The sequence below is a fragment of the Trichoplusia ni genome, chromosome 10 (assembly GCF_003590095.1).
Source record: "Trichoplusia ni isolate ovarian cell line Hi5 chromosome 10, tn1, whole genome shotgun sequence".
Lineage (NCBI taxonomy): Eukaryota > Metazoa > Arthropoda > Insecta > Lepidoptera > Noctuidae > Trichoplusia > Trichoplusia ni.
Window position 1 is genome coordinate 3,133,835 of NC_039487.1, and position 18,337 is coordinate 3,152,171.

Consider the following 18,337-nt stretch of genomic DNA (forward strand, 5'->3'; position numbering starts at 1 on the left):
ACATTATCTAACTCTGAGACTAATCCTGAAACCTTAAGAAATAGGTTTCCGTCTTTCTAATTCAACACTTGTAAGATTTGTATTTAATTTCTTATCTTCTTTAGCGAAGTGAAAACGAGTGAGTTTTTAGATTAGCTTAGTAAATACGATTTATTTTAAGAAAATACGTCTTTTGTAGAAAAAGTAATAATTCGGCATAAACAACGCGCAGTCTAAAGGTATAAGTATAAGCATAGATAAATGTTACTTGTCGTGTACAGTATTTTGAGTAATTGTCCCCATGTGTTTCGTCATCATCATTAGGTCGTATCATCAACTATAATTATCATACTTAAGCCAGCAACTGGTTGGTACAACATAATAGATTCCATTATATCACTTATGTTTGCAATTATTTGCTTTAGGTGTATATTCGTATTTTGTTGAAAACGCAGCTGGGACGTAGAGTGCCATAAATAAATTATAGCTACCTACTGGCTGCATTTTTGAAATGCATTTAAGTGCGGCATGCAGACATAATTCGATACTATTTAGATTAATTTTAGAACTATCGCGTGTGAGATAATTTTATATAATGTGTCTTTTTATGAATTAAAATAATAAACAAATAACTAATGTTTTATTTTAAACCTTGAACACACGAATTCAAATTGAATTGGCAAGAAAAATCTACAACGTTGCATAAGATATTACTTTGTTGAACAATGGCCTCTTACAAAGCAATATCGTTCCGCAATCACAAATACAACAAGTTTATACAGCTCCGAGGTACGAGGTCCATGAAATATGTGACTGAATTCGAATTTACTTCGACGGGTAAATCCATGGTGTTCTACAAAAAAGAACTAGAACTAGCGCTCTCTTCGGCTATGTTATACAGTCGTTGAATGTAGCTGTTGGGTCAGTGGAACTTTCTAGAATTAATTAATCCTTAATTTCAAATTTCTCAGTATCTTATATGGATTATATGAATATTAGAATGTGCTTACAGCTCGTATTCAGACCTCTACAAAACGACTTCGTAGAAACGTAAAGTGCCAATGGAGCTTCGAGATCAAATAATACGGTTTACATCTGTTTCTCACGATGTACTAGTTACATATTCGAATAATGAATAACATATCAACCTGACTACACTTCTGATCTAATATTAGACACAAAACATTTCTCACTTACATTAATAAAAGCCTTAGCTATACGATGAATTGTTTTTCGCACATTTTCTATATGTAATCGATACGACAGAATCAATCATCGACATCATCCGTCACACTACGTCAGAACAATATGGCCAGTTTGCGCTATCGACATTTGCCTTTACAGAAAAATCAACGCTTCGGCAGAATTTATGGACGTATTCTAACAGCTAATTAACTGTGAAGTGAAGAGTGAGTGATCGTACATAAATTAAATCCATTTTTGGTTGCATCTATTTCAAATACAGTTGCTTTAGACAATAATTACTATATGCTTAATATCTTGTATTGCATTATCAAACTAATATGAATTTGGGAGTAGTTATATAACGTTTGGGAGTAGATATATACTCTTCTGTTACTCTCCACGATCAAACAGCTTCGACGTTTGATGAATTGTCGTATGGAGCTGGGTGTCATCCTGCATTAAACAGGTTACCTTTTTTCCATATACCTACAAAGAATGCTAAGTTATTTGCATAGGCGATATCTATACGGGCGAAGCAGAAGAAAGCTAATAAATGTATATAACAACACTAGAAGTCAATAAATGTTTTTCTATGTGCTAAAGAAGAAGGTAAATATCTAAGAAATATACTTACCTCCACAACACCGCGCCCGAACTTCGCATCAAAACATTGAAATAGATGTTTGTCTGTATATTAGCGAAGTTCACATCTACCCGGTATGGGCGAACTTTAGAAGTAACATCATAACACGGAATTGATACAATTTTCCCAAACCTCGGCAGAAGTTGTGGAAAGCGCAGCATCCGCCAACTTATCGCTCCAACGACTCATAGCTTGTTGACCCACTTTTGTAAGCATACTTTAATTATTTAATCGGAACATAAGAAGTCATGTGGGATACCTAATTGGTGTTATTCAAAAATACATACAGTAATGTACTGGTAGGCTGAAAAAAAGTGAAGAGTTATGAAAAAATACTCGGTGAAAATGTTACGGCTAGCTGAGTGCTTGAGGTAACCACGCCAAACCTAATGTGCGCGACGTGTCGCAGGTTTGATCATTTTGATCGTTCGATCACAACACAATGTACCTGGTTTTGATTAATGTGCTTCAATATTCATAATATTTTTTTTCGAAGATAATATCAAGCAACCAGGTCTAAGCAGTCGCTAGTAACCTTATCCTTTTTGTATCGACCAGATAAGGCAGCTGAGCTAAACTATGCTTTAACCCCTTTTCATAGAGCTCTCGATAGCACTCAAAACGTTAACGCTCCGTAGAATACCTTTTTCTCTCCTCTTTTATAAGAGGTACACTTCTAAACGTCTTTTAACGAGCAATAAAAGCGACCCAAGCAGGTAATAAATCGAAATGATCTGTTTTCAAATTAAGAGTACATAATATACATATATTGAGCACGAACCCCTTCAGAAATTGTCTGAACCAACCAAATTATAAGTTGTTGTTCAAATAACATTAAGTATTTTAATAAGTTTACGATACAAAAACCCCAAAATCATTTCACAAAACATACAAAAACAAAGTCTCCCTAAAAAAATCCTGTCACAAAAATATGAGCCATTGTTGGTAATTTTTCAAAATTAATGAACCTTAATTAAATAATTTGTCCCATTTATAAAGGACGCTAATCGGTCGAATACAAACAATAATAACGACCCAAGTTAGATAATCTAGTGTTTAGATAGGCGAAATAAATCGTAAGTTAAAACTTTAATAATCAAATATTTTCTCTCCCAAAGCTATCACGAGCTCGTATAACAAAGATTAATGACGTGATAACGTCCCTCGACTACGTAATTGAAAACTTACTGATCAGCATTAGTTACATTCATTAACAATGTTTCGAGTTACACAGTTTTGTTGCTGTTTACATTAATCTCAATTTAGTTCGTATCGGTTTCCGATGCAATTACTTATGTGGTGGCCGGGCACAAATTGTGCCGCTTTGGTGGCAGGTGTAATGTGCCTGTGGGAACCTGGGGTCAGATGTGCGACCTCGACCTGAATACTGAACTACAAAGGTCATGTGGGCTGCAGCCAAAGGCAAGTACACACAAAAGATGCTTGTAGCTTAACTCTCCACTTTATACTAAAAACTTTTCCCGTTTTCGCAACGGTATTCTATAGCAAGGTTAAACAAACACGAAAACGAAATATTCCGTCATAATGGTAAACAGTGGGTGAAATTCTTAGAATGATCTCCCAAACTGAAAATGTTATTGTTCTTTCTCAACCGAGTAGGTAACAATAATGATAATGATTTTGCTTCACTCGATCAATCTTCTTTAAATTTAACGTAAGATTGACGAGGAACAAGGAAGTTAAGATCAAAGTTCGATTGAGCCAAAATAGCTGTATTCGAATTTAAACAATTTCATTACATCCGGAAAACTCTGGCGTAATTAAACGATTAAATAATCTAACGTACTTATTCTTGTTAACATTGCCAGTAACAAACTACGCAACGGCATCGTTAACAGTCGTTAAACACCCCTAACGTGTTTTCTACACGTGTATAAATTAATGCATTCTAGAGCCACGTAAGACCTTACCTGACCTTTAAAAAGGACATAAAAACAAGGTCAACCAATATCATCCTAAGACCTTCTCTCTTTGCCCTTCAACTTAAATTTGCCGTATAAATCCATCTAACTGTTAGCTTTGATCAATCTCTCGAGTATTATTTAAATGTCTTAAGTGAATTTAAAGTAATGCTTTTAATACGAGGCGTTTAATTAACTTTACAGGGTTTATGAACCGTGGCACACAAAATCGTGTGTTATACTTAGTGAAATGTTTTCATAAAATTTACATAATGTACAGAAGTCGGAGTGAGCACTTTGCTCAGCTGAGAAGCGGCTGTTATCCAGAACGTTTGCGACACACGTGCACGTCAAAGTTTCGAGTTGGAAATTACAACATCCGGACATCGCCGCCATGATGTTCCGTTGATGCAGGTACCGTGTCGACGAGACTTTACATCACGCCGCTGAGACCACCCTCCACCCCCTACCTACAAATAGCTATACGCTGTCATTGAAAAATATGACTCCAGCGAAGTTTTAGTCTGGCTGAATAAAATGTCTCTCTCGTGGATTTACATACATTATAGTTTCATATCGTTTCGTATTGTATTGAGAACTCGTTATGTTGTGTTGGATGGTACCTGTCGTCGATATTTTGTTGATTTATGTGACAAAATAACAAATTTGAAACACAAACTATCTGATATTATGAATGGTCATTGATCTGTATTACTCGGAAATGTTATGACTTTCAAGAATTATTCAAATTTTTCAATGTAAATAAAGGTACCCCGTCAAATATTTAAGAAAACAGTTTTGCAGGTAGGTAGCTCCGTGCATTAGTAATACCAACCAAACAGTCCATTTGGCAAATTGAAATTCTAGGAATTCCGAAGTGACATAACATTTAGGTTAGAGTGAGGTGAGCTCACCATAAAAAATGTAGGCATCCATATTAAATGCCTCCTTGGAATTTTTAATTTAAAAAATAAGAAATTTCCAAGGAAAACTAAAAAGTTTCGCGCATGAAGTTTGCTGTTTCGCATATTTCTGCCGAGATGCCATCCCTGAACCTACTTATTCAACCGTGAAGCACACCGGTGACAACATTTGTGATGTATGTATATTCAATAAATAGGTAACGAAGAAAACGTATGCTTATAAGGAGTTGTTGAATGAATGCTAGTCTTTTATAAATCGATTTGCAAGTAAAAGAGTATTTATATTTTAAATAACGTTTGCGTAAGAAATTTATAATGAGTGAAACCATAACAATACCTGGAAGTGGCGTGAGTTAGAGTGCTTGACTGCGGTCTCATGTGCAATGTTTATTTTAGCATTGCAGATGCGTCGTGTGTTTGGTACTAGCACATCCCAACTCTTTAATAATGCATATGTTAATACAACCCACTTGTTGCTTACTTTGTTCGGAAATAACTACAACAGTTTTACTTTCCACTCAACCACTTACTGCTACGGCGGAAACTAAAAATTTAAACATATTGGCAAAGGTCATAAAACGTGCCTATAAAAACAACTTGTGATTTTCATAATGTTTTTATTTTCCCGGCTTATTCTTGAAGGCCTCAGGGTTCGGTGAAATTGGTCTCGGCCTCGTTCCAATTCTATCAAGCGATTCAGCGTTCGGAAAATCGGGAGTTCGGAAAACCTCAATTACCGCTATTTAACGGGCCAAATAATCTAATGAAAATTTGTTCCCTCGCCGCACCTTTTACGCAGTGTCACCGTGCGGCAAGTAATGTATTCGAAAGGTACCTATTCCAATTTTTAGCCAATAACTGAAATTAATAAACGTAGTTGTTAATAATAAAACGAAATAGTCTCAAAAGAGATGTACCAATTAAACCAATAATTGTATTACCCAACTGTACCAACCCTCTTTGCAAAATCGAGTATCAAATGGTGCCAAAATAAAAAATAAGGGTAAGGTCACCCTTGTAGCCTCGTAGCATTGCGTAGCGTTTTACATAGCAAGCGTAGAACTTAAAACAACTCGTAAAATCGTGACCTAAACAGTATCAAGAACCCATATTATTATATACACACACATCTAAAAAATCATGAGATACAGCATTATATAGCTTTAAACAAAAAACACTTCCAAGTTACTAATTGCAGTTACTAATTGCTTCGACGTTAATGGCAAAAACCAAGGCATTGGCTTAGGTAGGCAACTGAAACATTCCTATTTTTCAAAGCTTCTTATTCATAGATTCCGAACTAAATCTAAAAGAGCTAACCGCGCTCGACTACTTGACCCTCTACATCGCGCTACATTGAGACTAGGCACGTTTAACACCGTTCGGTTTAAGAGCCCCAAGCGAAGAGATAAAGCAGATAGCACTCCAACTTTGAATAAGTGCATAATTTTTAAAATTTTACAGTAAGATGATGTTACTATATTTATGGCACAAAATGTTAACTTAATCAGTTGACTAACTTCCAAATTCTTGTAGGTATATTAATGACAGTCTCAACTATGTTGGGGTCAGCTAAGGGTTGGTAGGCTCTCTCTCTCGTGGGGTGGGGGGTTTCAGCTAAGTACCAGTGATTTACAAGGAGCGACTGCCTATCTGACCTCCTCAAACCAGTTACCTGGGCAACGCGATGCCCCTTGGTTAGACTGGCTGTCAGACTTATCAAGCTTCTGACTACCTGTAACGACTGTCAAAGATGTAGGAATAACAGCCGGGACCCACAATTTAACGAGCCAAGAAGCACCTTCTGTATTATTTAGATTCAACCGCTAACTCTGTAGGTTTTCTGTCAGGTTTTGAGTAGTTCTCATACTAAAACGAAATTTGGTTATCTACCGCAGATGTGCTAAGTATGGATAGGTAGCACTTCATCGTGCACGTGCTCCAAGATTGACATCCGCTCTAAGGACCTTTTACTTTTATAGCGTAGGTGAGCACTGGTGGAAATGAGTTTGACGAAACGGTTTTATCGGTGTGGATAAAACGCTTTCACCTTGAATGCAACATAAGTGGAGTAAACTTGAATCACAATAAAGCATATCACCGGTTTTTGTTGTGACAGCCCATAAGTATTGGCAATGACCTAAGTAGCTAAGTAAAATTATGAGTCCAAAACTGGTGTTATAGAAATGTCTTAGTTTTGAGTTGCTATTAAATAAAGAGAGACCAAAATCAGAAACTACAGATGACCATCGATAGTATAGTTAAGCAGCTGCGGTATCAAGTATATATGTAGTGGTAGAGATAAAGATTGTTACTGGGTTTGTGAACAAGAATTTTTTTTTACTTAGTAATCGATCGTCATACATTGAAAGTACGAAAGTATTAAGCTGTGAGTTGCAAAATGCATTCTAGTACCGAGTTCTAAGGGGGTGAGTTGTGGGGGAGACTATTGATCCTCGCCCGTCGCGCCGCGCTGTGACCGAACGTGACCCCACGACCGCCCTTGTATACCTGGCCCTCGATCTGATCGCTGGTTTGCATTTTTTTATCTATCATAATATCTTGTTTTTTTTTTATTTCAAAACCTCGTCTTAAAAAACAGTCCTTAAATAACTTTATTGTGAATTATATGGCTCATAAATGAAACACAAATATTTATCCGCAAACCAACCAGATCTGTAAGTTATTATGACTGAGGCTAACGTCGTTGTCGTGTATGCCGTACAAACATTTCTATTACACTTCAATCAAATATAATACAATGGTAGATGAAAGTATTTTTAAATGTTTAAAAATGCACTCACTTTTTTATAAAACAAAAACATGAAAATTACAAACAGAGTCCCCTCGACTGTAATTTTCATGAAGGTAGATGATATTTTTACAAAATAATAATAATTTCTACTCATTTAACTTCTTTATAAACTAATATAACATTACCTAAAGTTACACGCCGAATACTTACCTAGCTATCAATATATTTCGCCAGCTACAGACATTGTGGATAGCTAGATATATTCGCGCTGTGGGCGGCAAGCCGGGAGTCATATTCCGAAGCTTGTTGGAGGCAGTCGTCGACATAAATAATAAAAAATATCTAGTAACAGTTAATTTTCGAAAGCAATGGTAATTTCAAATATAAACAAATAAAAGTAAATCAACAAATATTTTTACTGGCAATATTTTTAAACGTCAAATCGACCACTTAACGAACAGCCGAGCCGTGAGCAGCATAGCTAAATTCTTGCTTTGAATCGGAGCAGTTTCGGTTGCTTGAATAAGTAAATACAATATTTTATTTTCATCGAAGTGAGTCTCTCAACAGTGACGAATAAAAATATTATAATATCTACAATGGAACACGATATCAACAAGCCCTACAAAATTTGTGATGTGAATCGAGACAAAAAGAAAGGAATTGTGGCATCGTCTTTAGAAGATCTGCTCACAAAAGTACCAGAAAAGTTAGGTTTACCCTCGGAAAATTTAACAGTAGTCCTGGAATCTGATGGCACTGAAGTCGACGACGAGGAATACTTCTCTACATTAGACCCTGACACTTCTCTTATGATTTTACATGGACTTGAAAAGTGGGCTCCGAATATGCCCAAGTGCCAAGTGTCTTTAGATCAAACTGATGACGTCGCATTGGGAGACAAAGGGCAGGTTGCTAACTTGGTTGGCCGCCTGCAACATAATTTGTGCCATATCTCTCTCCTGGGTGGTCAAGATTTAGAACTCTTGTCAGACATGGACCCTGATAGTCTTGCAGATATTGTGACTGATAGAGACAACAGAATTATTTTGGAGCACATCAAAGAAGCATCTGGGAGGTAAATAAACAAATTCATACTTAATACAAACCAAAAATAATATTCAAATGTTATTACAACAACCAATCTGATTTCAAATATTCAAAAAATAAAAAAAATGATATCAAAAAAAATCCTTTATATTTAAATTTGTGTCTTAAAAATATTTAAAAATTGTCTTTCAGAATATTACTTGAAAAACGACAAGCCCAAGATGCTATGGAACTGTTGAAGCTGTATCATCAAAGCGTAGCCAATGGCACTGAAGACATGTCACCACCAAAGCAAGAGAGAGTTTAGAACACCAAGTTTGCAATGGTAACCAACCATATTTCATTTGTCATGACTTAATTCAGGTTAAATTGAAACAACTTATTAGTCTTATAAATAATTTCGTCTTTTATGTTATACTCTGTAATTATTTTACTATGAACCCACAAATATTTTTAGATATTTTTAGTAACCTTGTATTCAACCTGAATCAAGTGATGATTAAATAATTAAAATCCTCAATTTATTTTTAAGGAATGTTTCACCTCAAAAGTTTACAAAACATGTTTTCTTCTGTGCTTATGACAACATTATATCAGTTATAAATTCTTATAAAAAATTAAGATTTCTAGCATTGTAAATGATCAATCATAATAATTATGTATATAATATTATACCAAATATTGAGGCCTTTTTACAAACATTATGGACTTATTTATTTATTTTTAAGGTGTGTATTATGCTTTTTGTATAAGTCATTGTTCAACTTGGAATAAGAGAATTACAGCACTATTCATTTCATTTTTTTTATTGTATTCTCTGTATTGCAATGTCCTCCATTGTTGTAGTAATAGTGTTGTTATTATAAGAAGTTACAAGGTGTAATAGTAAAAATTAGTGATAATACAACGCTAATCTTATGAATATGAGCTGAAATCAAACAATATGATAATGTTCTTACGAAGCATTGTAAGTAAATATGTTTAGATGTTTATGTATATAGTTAGTCTTAAAAATACTGTAGAAATCAACTGTTAGAAATATTTATGTAATTTGTCTAATTCATATTATTTTGACTGGTAAATTAATAGAGCAATTTCAACTTATACCTTCTGAAATGCTATCAGTCTTGATACCTAGTTGTTAAGATAATACCTTTATAAATATTTGAATACCAAATCTGACAATAGGTATGCTAGTGCTAGGCATATTATATGGTCTTTTAAAATTGTTTTCCATATTTTGTAAACTTTTGAGAGAAGAATTGCCACAAGGTTGATAATCAACATCAATTTAAAAGACTGATAGTTGGTAAATTTATGTTTTTATATAGTTTTACCCCTAGTGTAAGGTTTATTCATTTAATTCCAAATTTGCTCAAAAATTTTACAAGATAATCATTAAGTTTCCCTATCTCATTTCACTATTGAATATTAAGTGAGTAAATATTTAATAATTTGGTTCCCCAGCAAGAAGTAAAGTTGTTGATATTGTGCAGTGATAATGTGACGTTAGTTACTCCCATGGAATTGTTACATCATTTTGTATTGTATTGAAATATAATAATCAAATCATTCCTACATAATGCATTTGGAAAGAATAGACGAAGGGAATTGAGTATGCTATTGATCCTGAGAGTGGTGGTAAACTATAATCCTATTGTAAAAATATACATACAAGTAAATTAATCTTTCTTTCTTAATTTATTTATTCATATTTTACAGTCTTAGTAACTAATATGAATGTTTATGTTAGCATACTGAATTGTGCTATTTAATGTCATATTATGTATTTTATAGTTGTGCACCCATTGAAATTGTTATAGCCGGCAAGTAGGTAAATACCCTGTAATATTGCACATACTAGTCTGATATTATTAAATAACAGGTGATAATACCAGACAGTTTATTAGCAGCAAGTTAGGTCAACTAATAAATAATTGTTTTAAAACTGTCTGATCTTAACCTGATATTGTCCTTCATCTTAATATTTACCAAATACTTGTATACCTAAATAGTGCTTATAACCAAATTCCTTTTACTGTTTGCCTTAAGCCAAGCATATAAAACAGCACATATTGTAACAAACCATATATATATACGGTTAATGTATTTAATGTTAGTAATACTAATGGTCTACCACATATTTGTAATTCTACAAAATAATACATACATTGATATTATTAATCATAGTAAGTAATGCATTTGACAACACCAACTTAGACTTTGTCTTCATTTGTTATATTTTGTATGTTTATAGTTATACAATAACATTAATTACTGTTTTTGATGTCTCAGTCCTGTTTCTGTCAGTTACGTAGATAAAAATTAATTGATCTTAGCTTTGTAGTTTTTGTGTTCTTGATAACAAGCAAGGAAGTTTCGACTAGTGGTTTCTGAGTACTGAAACTATTATGAGCATTGTAATATGTGTTTTTACTTTAGATGTTCTGTGGAATTGGTAGATGTCAACAATAATCCCTAATAGAGGAATTGGAATTTAGTTTTACTGTGCACAAATAAAGACATTGAAAATAATTACACAGATTTATTATTTTTCCAAAAAATAATACATCAAGAAAATTACTCTTAAATAAAAATTAAAAACTTAATTAATTGTGAATAACTTTTTGAAAAATACATTTTACATAAAATGAAATGCACATACATTTAGAGATAAATAATAATTTAGAGAACTACCAAGTTTCTGTTATATCTATCGCATTTTAATCAACAAGAGTCATCAATCAGAGGTAAATTCCTTTCTGAAGCATTTAATTAGGTTTAGATACACATTAATAAACTTAGAGAACAGTGCAGGAGCTTTTCTCACGGAACGGGTTGACTTTCTGACTGGAAAATCCAACAAGTAGACAATCCTCCTGCTCATGTTCATTGATATATTTGACTATGTCTGATACAGCTACAGACACAGGTATGCGTTTTATAGCTGCTTCTCTTCTGAGCTGTTCTGTAACAGCTCGTTGCTGTTGCAATGTTGATACCATCATGTCCATAACGGCAGTGTCTGATAGGCCTATGTTGAAGGTAAATTAAAACTTTGAAAAGAAAAACAGGGCGTAGCCTCGAACCTTAAAAGGTTTAATCTGCAAACAACGATAATTTAACATTAGTATACAACAACACCACAAGAAATAGTTCCACTAATAACGATTTTAACACCCACAGCGAATAAAAACGAGGTAGATTTTGGTGATTTGGATATTTTGTTAGAAATTAGTTCGGCAATAACGCAGCAATTCTTTTTCGTGATTGGTACAGATTACCAAATAATACCAAAGGCAAATAGAGTATTATTTTATCAAACCATGACTGCCACAGACAATTAATACATTAATAGAATAGTATTTTTTAAGAGTTGTACTCTCGCGGTTGTTCTAACGGTTATTTGATAGTTTAATCATTTAATTAAATACTTAATGTTTTTAAGATAACAATTGAATAAATATACTTTTACGATTTCAATAACTATTTACAACTTAAAATTTAACAAGCACTTGTAATACATTATCTTGCGTTTTGTATTCTAACACTACGAGTATTGAGTGTACTACTTTTAATGTAAAGATAAAATTAACTTCTGTTGTCTCAATTAAGTAGGTCTTCTCACACATCTAAACATTTTTAGTTTTAACCCAGCGAGCGTGGCGTAGCGCAAATTTCCCAGTTTTGTGATATAGCCATTTCTTTTAAATATTCTTATTTTCAATGATAGGCCATTGACGTTTTGGTCAAAATCATGAGACATTGCTCAAATCAATATAACGAATTTCTGCTTTTTCTCCAGCAAATATATCAATAACATTATTATCAAAGCCTTTTATAGGCATCAGACTGGATGACTTACGGTAGGTGAAAAATGACAAAATGGCAACACTACTTAAAACTAATTTAATGTTGTGTGGTCCTGCAATTCGCCGTATGTGAAAAATCAAAAGATTTTAAGGTATAATTTGCGCTCAGATGCTGCGTTAATCATTACTTTACATGCAAAACTACAGAATAAATAATTTGATTACATGGTTTTTCAGAAATTCTTTCAAGTTAATTGAACAATAGCAAAAATGGAAGGCGATAGAGGAGACACTTCAAATCCGAAATCATTTTCAGGAATACCAGAGGCTGTTTTTGTGGTATATAAATAACATTTAATCAAGTAAAATAAAATTGCAATAAAGTATTCAAGGTTTACTCGTAATTTACCAAATTTTTCATGAAACTTAATGTAACCAAAAAAAAATTGTGTTCCAAAAACTTAATTTTGTAGAGTACTCCGTTAACTTTTTGCATGTTATTTTTCTTATTTTATTACTAGGTAATTTTATTGTAAGTTATGTACTTACATACCTATGATATTGTTAGATAATTAAAAAGTTAATTTGGTTGTTAAGGTTAGGAATTTAAAACAATTTATTTGTTTTATAGGACAATGTAGACGAATTTATGAACCAGCCTGAAAACTCTGGTGGTGTAGATAAAGTTCTTAGAAATCTTGATGAACAACATGCAAAGTATAAACACATGGAATTGTCACTAGCCACAAAACGCAGACGACTAAGGCAACAAATACCAGACCTTGCCCGATCTTTGGAAATGATTGAGAAGTTAAAAATTCAAAAGGAAGAGGTAGAAACACAGTTTCTACTGAGCGATCAGGTTTTTGTTAAGGTAAGGCATATGTTTTATGTTTTTAACTTTATAATTCAAGAGATTGTAACTAGTAACACTTTTTTCTTTGTTATAAGATTCATAGAACATAATCATTACAATTAATCTGTTTACAGGCAAACATTCCACCAACGGACAATGTTTATTTATGGCTTGGTGCTAATGTTATGTTAGAATACACACTAGATGATGCTGAAAAACTTTTGTCATCCAACATGGCCACTGCAAAGAAGAATTTAGCTTGTGTAGAGCATGATTTAGATTTCTTAAGGTAAATCTAACACAAATATTTCCTTTCCTTAAATTAAAGCTATTTTTTCTGTGATATCTGTCTGAGCACAGTCTTTCTTATTCCAGTAAACATAGTAATAACTTGGGCAAGTACAGACAGGTCCTTTTTCCTCTTATTTCAGGTTTTGTTTGCTTGCATTTGATTTATTAGTTTTTTTGTATAATTGTTTATTCATGCAATTAACACTTTTATTACAGAGATCAGTGGACAACTACTGAAGTAAATATGGCTAGAGTTTACAACTGGGATGTCAAGAGACGCCAGGCTGCTAAAGCATCAAGCTAATAATTATATATGTTTTCATTACTCTTAACCAGCCCAAACACACAAGTTTATAATGCATAATTATTTTCTGAAATATTTTTTCAGAGGAAATAATGAGCTTGGGTTGTCTTCCTGAATTCTAAATGAATGTTTAATGGATTTCCATTGCTCATTCATAGTATCTTACAGAATTTATTGTAACACAAATAATTGTTTATCACAACAAGTTTTCTTTAAAACTGCAGAATTTATCTATTATGAATAGTATTATAATTATACTGTTTTTACTAATTAAAGGAACTTTTGCTTACTTATGTTATTACTTAAAGCATTTAACAGTTCAGTTTTGGTTTATTTATTAGTTTTGATTAACCAAATAGTATGTAAATAAGACCTTTCATATTTTAAAATGTTTACATATTAATAAAACACTGCTTTCAAAAGATTATTTCTTTATTTATACACAAAATAGTAACAGAAAAACCATCAAGGAGAAGAAGCTGTTTACTTCATAAAAGCCTTAAAAATTAACCTGAATCTGATCTTTCTGTGATATGCCTTAGAAGAAGGAATGTGATCAATGTTGCTGATTATGGCAGCTACAGCCAAAAATGTATACACAGCAGTTCAAATATTTTTCTTCCTCTTAGGTTCACTTTTATCTTTATCTTCAAACTGTTATATGAAGCCACAAGGTCATAGGTACGTCCATAAAAAGGCTTTTTCTATAGAGATTGTGATACTTCTTTAAATCTAGGCGCAGAATTGATTGAAGGCACGGCTATACAGCCCTTATTAGATGCCTTCTTCTGCTAATATTGACTAAGTCGACTTTGCACATGAACTTATTAATACGTCAGTACTCTTTCACTGTTATTTTGAAAGGTTTAATGGAACCTGTTATAGTTTAGTGTAATATGAAACTCACTTGGGTTCATTTTATTATTCGACCGCTAAGATACAATGGTTCATCATCACTGCGTTTGAATACAATTAAAATCAAGGAAGTGAATGAAATATTTTAACAATACATAGTACATAAATAATAACCCGCACACATAAAACTTATTTTCAACGAAAAATTAATATTCTTTGCTTATTTTTTTGTTTAGCCATTACTGTCCCTTAGGCTTATTTAAAAGGAAAAAAAACGATAAAGATTATGAACGCATCGTACTTTCTAAAATTTTGACATCTGAATTTGACATTATCATCAATACGTCAATAATCGTGTCGTGTCATTTACTACGTTGATTCATAAATAAATCAATTTAATTGATAACTCAATAAATAAATGCCTACGAAGCATATAGTTTAAGTTTTAAAATATCGGCACAGACATGGCTCCTTCTACAGACTGGGATGAAATAAAAAGATTAGCAGCAGATTTTCAAAAAGCTCAACTAAGTTCTACGGCTCTCAGGTAAATAGCCTTATCTTTTATGATGCGATCGACCAATTTTGTTCGAGACTGGTTATTCTTTTTACTATATCTCCCTCAGTTGACCCTGACCTAACCTATCATAATACTTAAGCCATTTCCCTTGATTACATTTAGACAAACATATGTTTCTCAATTGGATTTATAATGTATCCATAATTTGCTTTACTTATTACATTCCTTTTTTATTTATAGATTATCTGAAAGAAACTGCATTGAGATAGTTACAAAATTAATTGAATTGAAGTTAATTGATGTCATATTTACAACAGATGGTAAAGAGTACCTTACTCCTCAACAGCTTGTTAAAGAAATTAAAGATGAATTGTATGTGCATGGAGGGCGGATCAATACAGTAGACCTTGCTAAAGAGCTCAATGTTGATCTCAGTCAGATCAACAATAGTGTTTCTGAAATTATCAGGGGAAAAGAAGTACAACTTGTGTCTGGCTATTTAATAGCTCATTATTATTTAGAAAAGGTTGCACGAGAAATCAATGAGAAATTGCAACTCCAAGGTCAAATATCTGTTGGGGAACTAACCTTACAATATGATCTACCAGCTGAGTTACTGCAACATAATGTTTTGGAAAAGCATTTAGGCAAAATCATTAATGGAAAACAGGATCCTTCTGAACCCCGGACATTTTACACAGAGGAATTCATCACTAGAACAAAGGCTAAGATTCGTGGAGCATTGATGGGCCTACTTAAGCCTACACCTGTGACTGTTATAGTCAACCATTGTAATTTATCAGACCGCCTGTTCTTGTCATTGTTTGATCAGTTGAATGCTCCTGGTGTACTCACTGGACGTCAAGCTGGAGCACTGTATGTGCCATCATGTTATACCAAATCCCAAAATGATTGGGTGATGAGTTTTTACAAACAAAACAATTACTTAGAATATGATGCTATATCTCGTTTAGGAATTTCTGACCCTAAAGGGTATGTGAAACGAATTTTTACCAATGAGGATTTAACTTTCTTGAGTACCTGTGTGATTGGGTCACAAATTAAGCAACAACTTGAAACTGCATTGGAAGAATGTATTTCTTCTAAAAGTTACTTGGATGTTGTCTCTTTATTGCCATCAGTTTTAACAGACACTGATATTGAGAATGTTCTGGATGGTCTCCTGAAGAAGTCCAAGTCAACAATATTATTTGAAAACACGGGTATGTATCTCTATTCAAATCCTTCTTAAAAATTGACCTTTTAAAAATGTATTACAATATATGTCATTTTAGTTTTCAGTAACCATTACATTGAAAATCTAAAGCAAGCTTGTATGCCTATGACTAAAGAGAAGGCTGAGAAGGTGGTAAAGTCAGGCAAATATCAACAGTTTTATATGGAAAAGCAATTGAACAAAGCTTCTGATTTTGGATCAAGCCATGTTGACCATAAAGCTGAGAGGCGTGAAGAGAGAAGAAGAAAAGCTGCTTCTGGCAAAGGTGGTGGTGGCACCCAGGGCAGAGAAACTAAAACAAAGGCTGTTAAGAAACATGCGAGGTCTAAACAAACTGTTCAGGATTCAGACTCTGATGAAGGACCTAGTAGTGCAACTAAAAAGTCACAAGCCCAATTGGAAATTGTTAGTGTTGATGATGTTGAAAATATCATCAAAGAAACTCTGGAAAATGAAGGCCTGGAAGACCTACTAACTCAAGTAGCAGAATATCTACAAGGGTAAATAAAAATGTTATTTTGTGTATTTTGCTTCAACTACCTTAAATACTATCAAATTAGCTCACTTTATTAGACTAGACTATGTTTTTAATTTGGACTTATTTTCAGGGGACTCAACCAAATTGGTTTGACTATTGCTAAAGAAACAGCTGACAAATTACTCCAAGATGCTAGTCAAAATAGGAAACAAACTCATACATCTGCTCAAGACAAGATAAACATTCTCATAAATGACATTAAATTGTATGAAAAAGGCATTAAGTCTTTGCCATCTGATCAGCAACCGCAATTTGTCAAGTATTTGTTAAAATCATTGGGAGGCGATGTACTAACTGAGTTCTGCAAGTATGCAGCAAATCAATGCAACTTATCTGTACAAGGCGATGTCCTCTCAGTTGAACAAAGAAACAAAATAATTAATGACCTGTCTGACGAGTTCACAAAACCCATAGTGTCACTGAATGGAACACTTTCTGATCAAAACATGGAATCATTCTACCAAGCAGTTGATGTCTGTTTATCAGAATTTGGAATGATTCTAAAGAAAGTTGACAAAAAGAAGGATAAGTAAGTAGCCAAAAATAAACCTCTAACAATTATTATTTACTTAGTTGATTATGATAAAACAAAATCCATTAACGACTATCATGATGTTTTCACATTTGTGACAAGTATAAACTATTTATTTTATATTTTCAGGCTTCTGATTCAAAATCATAGAGAAAAATTAATTTCTGAGTTGGAAAGTTGTGAAGAACCAGCATTAAGTTTACATTTGGCAGTCTTGGCGATTTTTACAATTGTCACCCAAAACATGCTTCATGCATCTGGTAGACAAGTACCAATAGTTATATCGTATTTAAAAACCCAACTCAAGGAAGAGGATTATGAAAGACTCCTCCAATGGCATGGTGAGTGTCATAAGTTGTATAAACTGCACAATAAAAAATATTATTTATTAAAGGAATGGACTATAATTCCTAACTGTTTGTATTTGCAGAATTAGTCACCAAATTCTTGACGTCTTCTGATGAAAATAAGAGCGAGTTTGAAGAAAAACTACTGCAAGAACTCCCTGCATTGAAAGTTATGGTTCAAGAAATAAAAAAATACAAGTAATGATAGAATCATTGGATCGGTTTCATTTCGTATTTTCATACATGTATTGATGGCCATCTTATTGTAATGTTCTGAATACAATTCTATCAAATTAAAAAGCGTAATGCTTATTTAATTTCCTTAATCTATGCACATAATATATCCTTAATATATTGTAGTCTAGTTTGTCGTGCCAGAATTTGGATGGTTTATGAAAATATCCATCAATCATGTTGAAGAAATAAATATTTGCCTCGAAAGACAAATCATTCCTCATCCATGAGGATGAAAGTGATTGTGGAGACAATTCAAATGAGCCCAATTACGATGAGGGCCTATCTCCAGCATCAGTTAAGCCTAATATCATAATAAGCATGTAAACTTTCAGTCTAATCGGTTATCGGAAC

The 18,337-nt window shown here is 33.3% G+C and overlaps 4 protein-coding genes across 4 annotated transcripts; 3 read left to right on the forward strand and 1 right to left on the reverse strand.

Annotated features, from left to right (window-relative positions):
- The first annotated feature begins 7,721 nt into the window (after positions 1-7,721).
- LOC113497979 (DNA fragmentation factor subunit alpha) lies at positions 7,722-10,993 on the forward strand. The gene is made up of 2 exons (XM_026877836.1): positions 7,722-8,485; positions 8,650-10,993. Exons 1-2 carry the CDS (start codon positions 8,007-8,009, stop codon positions 8,762-8,764), a joined length of 594 nt encoding a protein of 197 aa, XP_026733637.1. The 5' UTR covers positions 7,722-8,006; the 3' UTR covers positions 8,765-10,993.
- A 219-nt stretch (positions 10,994-11,212) lies between these two features.
- Positions 11,213-11,561, reverse strand: LOC113497981 (guanine nucleotide-binding protein subunit gamma-1). Its single transcript, XM_026877838.1, has one exon. It carries the CDS (start codon positions 11,469-11,471, stop codon positions 11,259-11,261), a length of 213 nt encoding a protein of 70 aa, XP_026733639.1. The 5' UTR covers positions 11,472-11,561; the 3' UTR covers positions 11,213-11,258.
- A 752-nt stretch (positions 11,562-12,313) lies between these two features.
- LOC113497980 (prefoldin subunit 3) lies at positions 12,314-14,144 on the forward strand. Its single transcript, XM_026877837.1, has 5 exons — positions 12,314-12,421; positions 12,507-12,608; positions 12,901-13,143; positions 13,260-13,414; positions 13,633-14,144. Exons 2-5 carry the CDS (start codon positions 12,540-12,542, stop codon positions 13,718-13,720), a joined length of 555 nt encoding a protein of 184 aa, XP_026733638.1. The 5' UTR covers positions 12,314-12,421; positions 12,507-12,539; the 3' UTR covers positions 13,721-14,144.
- Positions 14,145-14,912: 768 nt separating this feature from the next.
- LOC113497894 (E3 UFM1-protein ligase 1 homolog) lies at positions 14,913-18,055 on the forward strand. The gene is made up of 6 exons (XM_026877687.1): positions 14,913-15,122; positions 15,336-16,318; positions 16,391-16,832; positions 16,941-17,399; positions 17,532-17,743; positions 17,833-18,055. The coding sequence occupies exons 1-6, from the start codon at positions 15,040-15,042 to the stop codon at positions 17,949-17,951; spliced, it is 2,298 nt and encodes a 765-aa protein (XP_026733488.1). The 5' UTR covers positions 14,913-15,039; the 3' UTR covers positions 17,952-18,055.
- The last annotated feature ends 282 nt before the right edge of the window (positions 18,056-18,337 follow it).